Source organism: Phalaenopsis equestris, unplaced genomic scaffold, assembly GCF_001263595.1.
Source record: "Phalaenopsis equestris unplaced genomic scaffold, ASM126359v1 Scaffold000165, whole genome shotgun sequence".
Lineage (NCBI taxonomy): Eukaryota > Viridiplantae > Streptophyta > Magnoliopsida > Asparagales > Orchidaceae > Phalaenopsis > Phalaenopsis equestris.
Genome location: NW_018164607.1, coordinates 40,599 through 51,357, shown reverse-complemented (window position 1 = coordinate 51,357; position 10,759 = coordinate 40,599). Strand labels below are relative to the sequence as shown.

The window sequence follows — 10,759 nt, the reverse complement described above, 5'->3', positions numbered from 1 at the left end:
TTAGTTAACATTGCAATCAAGTGTTTGTTAAATTTTATTAGGCAAATTTATTTGGATTACTTAAATATAGTATTTTTTTTAACATTGTCCATCAAATTAGAGGATTGTAAGATTTTGAGATATTGAATTATTTATTTAATTCTTCTCGAGAAGAGAGAAAATTCTAAAGCTTCTTTTTAGATTCTCTTTCTCTCCCCTCATTTCTCTTGTTACCTAATACTCAAGTTCCTTAAGACACTAACATTATACATAAAATTCATCTTAATTCAACATAAAAAAAATCAAATGCGCCGAACTTAATTCTAAAACTACTACACTCAACAAATTGTATTTTCCCACACACATTTCCCGTTGCCCTTCCCATTACCACTCCATGCCGTACTCAAAATGAGGAACTATATGTTCACATAATTCACCTATTACAAGCTATCATAACTCGCATCATCTCAAACCACACGCAGCCATCAATACAAAAATAAATAAAAACAAATAAATAAATAAATGAGAGAGAGAGAGAGAAGAATCCCACTCAAACAAGCTCCATGCATTCATTAGCAAACGCGTGCATCATGGAGTTGTTGATGTCCTCCATATTTCTATTTGCCTTTCTTCCTAAAGCTTCCTCTTTCCTTGCAGGGGCAGTTGAAATTGTATCTCTCAATGCCCAGAGGAAGAAGAAGAAGAAAAAGAAACACCATGAGAAGAAAATTAATTAGCCACGCCTTCTGTGTAAACATCCCTAATCTCCCTTCCTTCCCTTCCTCCATGCTCAAAACAGCCGGACGTCAACTCCGCCGCCTCTGCCCCCGCATCCGCTGGCCGCGCCACAGCCTTCAAAACCACAAAATCAACATCCCCTGTTTCGCATCCCGTTCCAAATCCAACACCAACACCAATATCAAATCCATCAGCAAACAGTCCCTCATCAATCCCCAAATCTCCTCCTCCCCCGACCTCCCCTCCCCATTCCGCATAGCCACCTTCAACGCCTCCATGTTCTCCATGGCCCCCGCAGCTTCTAACTCCCCCGAGCACACTCTGCAACACAAATCCACAAACCATCAGCCGAGAAGCATCCTGAAGCAACTGCCCACTCTAACCAAACCAAAGCTGAGAGTTTCCATAAATCTTCCTGACAACGAGATTGCGAGGATGGGTAAAGGTTCGAGCTTTAGAGCAAGGAGGGAAGGGGAAGGAAGCAGGAGAAGCGTGTTGGATGTGTTGAGAGAGGTGGATGCGGATATAATTGGGTTGCAGAATGTGAAGGCTGAGGAGGAGAAAGGGATGAGACCTCTTACAGATTTGGCAGCCGGGTTGGGGATGAAGTTTGTATTTGCTGAGAGCTGGGCGCCGGAGTATGGTAATGCTGTGCTTTCTAGGTTTCCGATTAAGCAGTGGAAGGTTCAGAAGGTTTTTGATGATTCTGATTTCAGGTGATGATTCTGATTCGAAATATTTTTATTATTTGGTTTTCCTTTTATAAAGATGATAAAACTTCTGCTGGATATAATTTCTTTTTTTCATTGTTTTTTATACTTTTCATCAATGCTATATTTTTTATAACTTTTATCCAAGTTGCATTTAATTTATTTTACTCTCATCATAATTTTAAACATGAATTATAATTGTGCACTTATTCGTGACATTGTGGTCGAGGGTGTAATCTCCCAACATAATCTTAGTAGTTGCTCATATTATCTTTTGGGCTCACCTTTCTCAAATATATATATATAAAAGAGGCATATTTATTAATCTAATATTTTTTATTTTTATGTTCAACTATTGTTTAATTTTTTAATTGTCAGTCATCAGATCGCTACAAGATAATCTCTTCATCATTTAGGGTCTGTTTGGGGCAGCTGCAGCTTAAACGGTTTATCCAGATAAGTTGTTTATCCTGATAATCTATTGATAAACAGCTGATCCGGATGAACTTTCTGTCTGTTTGATTTGTGAGTTTGGAAAATAGCTGATTCAAGATAAATGACCATTCTGCCCCTATTTTGGATAAGATGTTTAGCTGTTTGGTTTGTGTCTTTCGTAAACAGCTGATTTGCACATTTTTTTAGGTAAATGAACAATCTGACACGCAGAAGTTGTATTACAATCATTACATTAAATCCTCCTTCAATTTCTGAACATCATCAATTTCCTATAAAAAAAAACAATAAGGTTAGAGCTCATTTGGAAAGGGAACGATTCTCCTCATGTATGCAAAACTTAAATCTAAAACCAACAATTATATTCAAAACATTAAGCTTTTTGGTGAGAATCGTTACAAAACTGACTCGCCTAGGTTTTGGCCACCATAAATGTTTGTCTTTCACCATATTATGAATATAAAGAGGAACAAGATGTGATCAAGCATTCATAAGATATTTTTTCCTTTCATTTTAAAAATTTCTTGCAAACAATGGAATTGAAAAAACCAAGACTTTCTATCATCCAAGCCGCATGGACCATCAATAGCTTGAAAATATATAAATTAATAAAGGGGCAATTACATACACACCAACTGCAATTCCTATGCATGTACCATACTGAAAATATTCAAGTAAAAAGCTCTTTAATCCATTCCCCGCCCATGAAAAGAATGCAGGGCAAAGTAAATTAATGTTGAACTAATATTAGTTCAGGAAGACTTCCCCTTCAAAGGTTCTTGTCTTGATTTTACAATTTTAATGAAAGGCAAACAAAATATATTATTCAGTTCAACGGAACCTTTACTAGCTGAGACTTTTTCTTCGAATATAGATGCATCAGAAAGATGAAGCAGCTAAATTTGTTGTTCATCAAGGTTATCATCGCAAAACTCACAAGATCTGTGATTTGCAGTTCGACTGGGAAAAAAAAAGTTCCGGACGATAAGATAATGCCGGAGAGGAGAAAATGTCAAAGAAGAAGAAGAAGATGCCGAAGATTACATGTCGTGAGAGATTGCCAAAGAAAAGATAGGAGTGGTAGAGGATGCAAATTAGGGGGAAGAACTGCGATTTGCGATTCGACAGGAAAGAAAAACAAAAATACCGTTCCGAAGAGGACCGAAGAAGAGAGAAGAGCGGCAGAGGATGCAAACGATGGGTAATGACGGCACGGGATGCCAACGACGGCACGAGAGCAAAAAAGAGGACACATGAGTAATGTCGCGGACAAAACGCGGCCCGCAGGATTAATCCTGCGGGCGGCGTTCTTCACAAATTATAAACGGCTTTTTAGGATAAGTTGTTGAAAAGCACGAAACAACTATCTTAAGTGTGTTTTCAAAATACAAACACAGCGAATAAGCTGCCCCAAACTCACCATTACTTTATCAAATAAATAATTAAAATATAGTATAGATTAATTGAATTTTGCTGATGTCATAACAATGGTCTTGCTAGGAACGTGTGAATGATACGGAAATCAACTCGGTAGCAGTTCGATATCTCTCTTGCCTACGTTGACTTAGATTTAAAAAATTCATCACAAAAATAAATTTTTTAGGACAATTTGATCCTCGTAGAAAAAAATATATTTGGTGAAAGACGAATTAAGTACCATTTTATAATTAAAATTTTTAAATATTGAAACTTTGATTTAGCAAATTTATAATTTTACCGAACGATTTGAGGCAAACACAGGATATTTTTAAAAGTTGTGCTATTTAAGCTCATATAAGCCAAGATAAAACACTAGATGTATCGTTAAGCTTTTAGAGATATTAATTTGAGTATTGATGCGTGCCGGAAAATTTGCAGTGGTAGAGTAATGAATTATCGTCTTAACGTTGCACGAGGATTCAACACACACTCAGATGAAATGAAATCAATATGTGATGACAGTAGAATTTTTCATGTGAAAAACCCGTAAAGGGAAAAAAACCATGGGACCTGGCTCAGTTATAAAAATTCATTATAAGTTGATGATTACAGAGGCCTCTTGTCCCACAGACGGGAAAAGAGTTACTAAATTTTCTAAGGTACAACGTCAGCTAACGACGTCTAGTTGGCGGTGATTGAAAGAGGTCGGCGGTGATCGACGGTAGTCAATGACAATATAAGATAGTCGGTGGTAGTCGATGAAGGTTAGCGATGGTAGACGATCGATGACGGAGGTTAACTGAAGTCGACGACAGTGAGCGATGGTTGATGGTGGTTGACAGCGGACGGTGGTCGAGGATGCTCGACGGTGGTTGATGCCGGCCGCTAGTGGTTGACGGTGGACGTTGACGGTCGGGTGGTCGACGACATAGATGATGTTTGATTTGAACTCCTTCTCAAAGCCTCAAGTTTTCGCTCAAGTCTCCCCCTCTCATGTGAGGGGTGGGGCTCTATTTATAGTATTCTAAGTGCAATTCATGCAGGAATATGAACCATTTTAATCGGACGGTTCTGAGAGCTTCCCTCGATCATATGCTGTTTGATGGACATTTAAGTGCCTTAATGATGTTAGAATTTAGCAATATTTTGCTCGTTTTATTTGTCTTATCGAGATGTTCGATTCGACTATAAACTCACTAGCTTCGACATCCGTTTGATCTTTCAAATGCCGCCAAAATTCTTCCATGAATGATTTAATCACTTGATCTGGGCTTGATTTGACTCAGATTGGACTAACTTTTATATCATTGGGTCTGTTTCATCGAGCCGGTCAATTTGACTATAAGTTTGCTGAAATCATAGCTCTGGATGACTTTTTATTAAGATTTAAATATTTCTTGTTCAAGATATTTACTCGAGATCCGTGTCATGCCTCGAGATTCGTGCAAGATGATGAAAATTTTTTGATTGTGTATCAAGTATCAAATAATCTTTTAATTTTACGCATTTCAAATATCTCTATAAAATGAGTCTAATGAGTTCAAAATCACTTATGATATCATTAAGAAATTCAAAAACTCGAAAATAACTTACTATCTAGGGTATCACTCTATGTATATTATATATTGGAATGTTTTAATTTGAGTGGTATTTACAGTAAATGTCACTCTCAAACTTTTTAAATAGACCCGCACTCTTTAGAGGAGATGGTGGTCTGCGAGACGAAATAGTGGAGAGGCTTAAATGTTTAAATGAACTTATAGCTCCACATAACATTGTCGATAGATCATCTTTGTTAGATGGATACTACTCGATCACTTCTGTAACATGATCTTTAAAATCAACTTGTAGTCACCCAAAATCGACTGTTGGAATATGCCTAGTTACCTCTGCATTTCCCTTGCCTTGGAGCAAGCATAAGGTTTCCTTGAAGTGGCACAAATGTTCTATGCTCTCTGTATGTGTCAAGCATGGGAGGCAGCAGAAAAGACGTACCCATACCACTAAGGTGAAATACTTGCGCCATAATGGCATAGCCATATCATAAGTGATGTAAATACACCAATGCCTTATAAGTGGTGCCTTGGTGCCACTAATGTGATGCCCGTGTGTGGCTTCCATTATTTTGTCTGGAGATGAAATGTCGATGTCCCGTTTGGAAAGGAATTGGGGTGCCCCCTTATGTTTGCTCCATTGCATGATTAATACATCATTAAGCACTCATTAATTCATGTAACCTACAATTACACAGAAAAATATAAGGAAAAGCATAAACATGATACAAATTGTGTTAACAATGCAGTAAAATATGTTGCACATTTTACACACTTCAGCTACTTTCCATTTATTGTAGCCTAACCATCGCATTTTGATTGCCACAAGCATCAATTCACACTCACATGATTGTCACGTTGGATCACCATCATTCTATTATTGATATTTGATCACCTCCGCTTGACTGCTACCATCAAACTGCTAACAGCTACTAATCATAGTAGAACTACCACCACCCAATTAAAATGGTCAGATCAAACTTATCCCATTACTTTTGCTTGACGGCTGGCACCCAACCATGATAAATAAACCTGTTCCATTTCTCAACCACTCATAACCGAGCATTAACATCAAAAAACATTGATCATCTCTCAATAGATTTTTACAATTGTTTAACCATCATTACCATCTAGCCATCATTTCATGACTACCGTTGCCCTACCTTCATCAATGGTTCATCACCGCTTAACATTGTAATTGAACTTTCACCGCTTGACTATTGCTAGCAGACTTTCCTAATCAGATAATCGCTTGAAAAGTACTACCAGAAAGACGTCACCCAATGGTCATTTTGAGATTATCATTGTCATTATCGCTTGCACAACCATCATCAAACTATCATAGTTTGTCCATCCCACTTGTCCCCTACAATCAACTTATTATAATCATAAGATTTTCACCATTGTTAGTTTGTAGCCATTGTTAGCTTAATATCAACGTTATTTGGCACATCCCAATCATCATCATCTTGCAAATGCTACATGTGCATCATCGTTCCATCATTGCAATTAAATTATGACCACAAAATCATTGTTATTGAACCTTCATCACCCCATAATTGCCCTATTTTAACTATTAGAACATCTGCTCCCAATCATGCCTATTTGATTACCATCACTTTTCTTTAGCTCAACCATTGCTTGTCCATTGTTGTTGTACCATTAATGTTTGATTTTATTAGTAAGTTTCTCTCACTTGATCATTCTCATTCAAATATGGTCTTCCAACCACTATCTTTCCTGTTGATCACTATCATCACTCATTATGATCGTCAAAACAAGATCACCTGATTATGACCAGCAAACCACTATTTTCTGACTACAATATTTGATTTTCATTGCCAAATTATGATCTTCTACCATCATCCTTGAATGTGTTCTCCCAACTATTGTTAGCCAAATACAATATTAAGGCCATAATTATTCTACTAAAATATCTTAATGCTTATCAATATATGACACAGATGTTTTTTTTTTTTTATAATTTCATAGTACTCTGCCACGTGTTTTCAGACTGATGCATATTATAGATGCATAACATTACACAAAAGGTCGATGCATGTAGTCAAACCATCTGCCATAAATATGATGTACAAACTCAAATTTCACGTTTATACCAGTTTATATTGTCATCTACTGTAGCCAACAACAAGGATGTCCATCATCACCAATAAGATCAACTTGACTTTGACATCAACTTTGAATGTCGAACTCAAAACTAATAATTACACCACATTTCTTATTTTTTTATATTCTCTTCTAAAAAGATGATTCAACAAAAATGCAGATAATCTCCTGAAGAAATTCTATTATCTTAAGACTTTTACAACTACCATCAAAAAATTTATTCAAAATAACTATTATTCATTATATTGTATAAATGATTTTCCCAATCACTAGAATTGTCATAATATATAATATATGACACACACAAATAAAATCATTTCAATTAGACTGGGACATATAGTTTTCCTTTCTTCATGTTTTCCATGAAAAAACTTTTGTGTATCACAACAACTATATATTTTTTCACTATATACCCTAGTTCTTTGCACACAATTAAAATATGTTTCTCTCACCATTTCCATGAATATTCCAACACACAACAATTATATTCAATAACATCAGCATACCCTTCAAAATTTCAAACCAGTTGATACCCATAAACCAGCCAAAAAAAGAAAAAAAAAATATTAGCATCACTATAGATTGTTCTATTTAAGACTAATCCCTTAAATAAGATAAACATGAAGCCATACACAATATATTTATAAATAAAAATTAATATCTGAATAAAAATGGCACCTATTAATTATTATTATCAAGATTCTTAATTTAAAACCAATCAGAAATGTGGTGAAGGCCACCATTGAAGTACCAAGAGTAGGAGAAGTAAACTTCCACTGCACCCACCTTGACCATCTTGATGAGAACTGGAGAATGAAGCAGATAAACTCAATACTTGACCACAACGACGGGCCTCATATTTTGGTTGGAGGACTGAATGCTCTTGATGAAACCGATTACTCTGAAGATAGATGGGCTGATATACTTAAGGTAATTGATTACTTAACAAAAATTTTCAGTATAAACCATAGCTCTATTTGAAATGCATGCAGTATATAATCATAAGAGTTTCTGTTTTCTGCAGTACCATAAAGAGATTGGTAAACCAGAACCAAAGGTTGAAGTGATGAAGTTTCTAAAATCAAAGCATTATGTGGACGCCAAGAATTTTGCTGGAGAATGTGAAGCAGTTGTTGTATTGGCTAAAGGACAGGGTTAGCAATGTTAAAAATAAGTACATATGTAAATATTTATTTTTTTATATTTTTTATAATTCTTCACAAATTTTGCAGATGTGCAAGGGACATGCAAGTATGGTACAAGAGTGGATTACATATTGGCATCACCGACCTCGATGTATAAATTTGTGTCTGGTTCTTATGAAGTTCTTTCATCGAAGGGCACGACAGATCATCACATTGTGAAGGTTGATGTAGTGATTGATAAAAGCGTTAGTGTGAAGGAGGAGAAGAGTAGACAAAGGAAGCAAAGAGATTTAAAGATAGAAACGGATAAATCTAAAGGTTTTTGGAAAAGTAAATTATGATTTGTAATGGATTCATATAAAAGGTTTTGTACATTGCTCTGATATCACTAATAATGTCTATATTGACCTCCACATTTGCTCCTTTTAGCAATGTGATCAAATGCGTCGGAGACAACGAACAACAATTGTCGCACCAAATGAAATTAACTAAACATTGCTCAACCTGCAAAACATTTAGCACATGCATGTCAGGAGCTCTCAAAATAACATAAGGGGATAACTCGATCAACATGAAGGCTATCGTGCTCAATGTCACACAAAACAGAGTTGAATCTCTTTAAAAATGTCTTAGTACAAAATGGAGCATGTCACCATATTTGAGATGTTTAAAGTGCACTTGGAAGGCTTTTCATTGAAGACGATAAACAATGAATGTGACGACTCCCAAATTGATGCCAATTCAGTACAAACACTATCATGACAGCCCAAAAGATGCTCATTTAGTAAAAGGACTTCGTCTTCCCTTATAGAATGTAAAAAACTACCAAAAGAGACTTCTCATAGTCAATTCATGTGATCCTAGTAAAAATAATTAGCTACAAAAGCTATATAAAAATCAGAGCTAAAGTATCTTGTTCAGTGTAAAACTCAATTAAATGTCAACCATCTGCAAAATGGGTTGTGTGCTCTTTCAATATGGGATTAAGACTTTTACATTGATTTGTAAAATGTTTCGTTACAATTTCTTTTCGTCAGTCATGCTGATGCGTGTTAAAAAATTCGTGGCGGTAAAGTAGCAAATTATCGTCTTAGTCTTGTATGAGACTACACTACACATTCAGATAATAAAAGTGAAGTAAGCAGGAGAAAACATCTCTTTTTTTTATGTGAAATGCCCTAAAAAATTGAAAAACCATGAGGCCTAACCCAATTCAAATAATCTACTATGAATGTTGAGTACACATGTTCACTTTTCGCCTGTATCAAGAAAGATGAAGTTACAAAAATAATTATTATAAATGTACAATAATAGTTTATCGATAATAATCATAATTACAATGTAATGAATGTATTTCTCAATGATAGACGACTGCAAGGGTCATAGTTGATTGCTATGGAGACAATAGTCTATTGTAAATGTTGTAGACGATAGCCACAGCGTCATCTTAATGTATAGACAGTAGTTGAAAGCTATGGTAGTAGTTGGTCATGTGGATTGTAGATAGTTCCTTTAGGATTGTTGTTTGGCCATAGAGGTTGTAGTAGTAGGCTACAGGAGTTGCGAGCCACATTTGTCGCAGTTGGTCACATGGTCTCTAGTGCTGAGGTGCGATGATGTCTGTAGTCAGGAATTGCATGAGCTATAAACCACGTAGACCATAGTTGGTCATACAGGTTGTAGTGGCGAGTTGTGATGATGTCCGTAGGCCGTTGAGACTAGATTCAAGAGCTGTGAACCACGTAGGTCGTAGTTGGTCACATACGCCATTATGGTGAGTTATGATGACATTTGTAGACTACAATGGTCGAAGTTGGGAGCTACAAAAGATGCGAACCACACAGGGCATGACGATGAGTTGTGATGACGTTAGTAAGTTGCATGAGCCAAAGTCGGGAGTTGTACAAGCTATGAACCACATACACTGTAGTTGGTCACATTGGCAGAGTGGTGAGCTGTGACAATACTTGTAGGCCGTAGGGCCTATAGTTGGGAGCTTAATGAGCTGTGAACCATATAGGTCATAGTTGATCACGTGGGTCATTATGGTGAGTTACAATAACGTTTGTAGGTCATAGGGGTCGACGTCAGGAGTTGCACAAGCTGTGAATATAGTTGGTCACATTGGTCAGAGTGGTGAGCTGTGAGGGCGCCTGTAGGCCACAGGGGCTGTAGTTGGGAGCTTCATGAACTGTGAATCATGTAAGTCGTAGTTGATCACATAGGTCATTGTGATGAGTTACAAAAACGACCGTAGGATACAAGGGCTAGAATTGGGAGTGACACGAGCTGTGAACCACATAGGTTGTGGTTAAGCATGTAGATTGAAGTGTTGAGCTATGATGACTTCCATAGACCTTAGGGGTCGGGGTCAGGAGCTGCACGAAGGGAGCTTTAAGAGTTTGAAGAAAGTCAATCATCTATGAGGGTGAATTGTTACATCATCTTGGGGAGATATCATTGCGTCGTAAGTTGGGTGTAATGTTACTTTGCAATGTACATCTGGGTTCCAAAGTGCATGTTATCACTTCACAAGGGACTTCACTGTAAGGGGCAGGTGGCGGTTGATAATTGTTGGCGATGGATGGTGGCAGGGGCTATCGAAGGCGGCGGGGGTTGGAGGTAATGGAGGCGG

General features: G+C 36.9%; 1 protein-coding gene across 1 annotated transcript; it reads left to right on the top strand.

Moving 5' to 3' along the window:
* The first annotated feature begins 571 nt into the window (after positions 1-571).
* LOC110022044 lies at positions 572-8,982 on the top strand. The gene is made up of 4 exons (XM_020720822.1): positions 572-1,433; positions 7,702-7,909; positions 8,004-8,133; positions 8,212-8,982. Exons 1-4 carry the CDS (start codon positions 661-663, stop codon positions 8,463-8,465), a joined length of 1,365 nt encoding a protein of 454 aa, XP_020576481.1. The 5' UTR covers positions 572-660; the 3' UTR covers positions 8,466-8,982.
* The last annotated feature ends 1,777 nt before the right edge of the window (positions 8,983-10,759 follow it).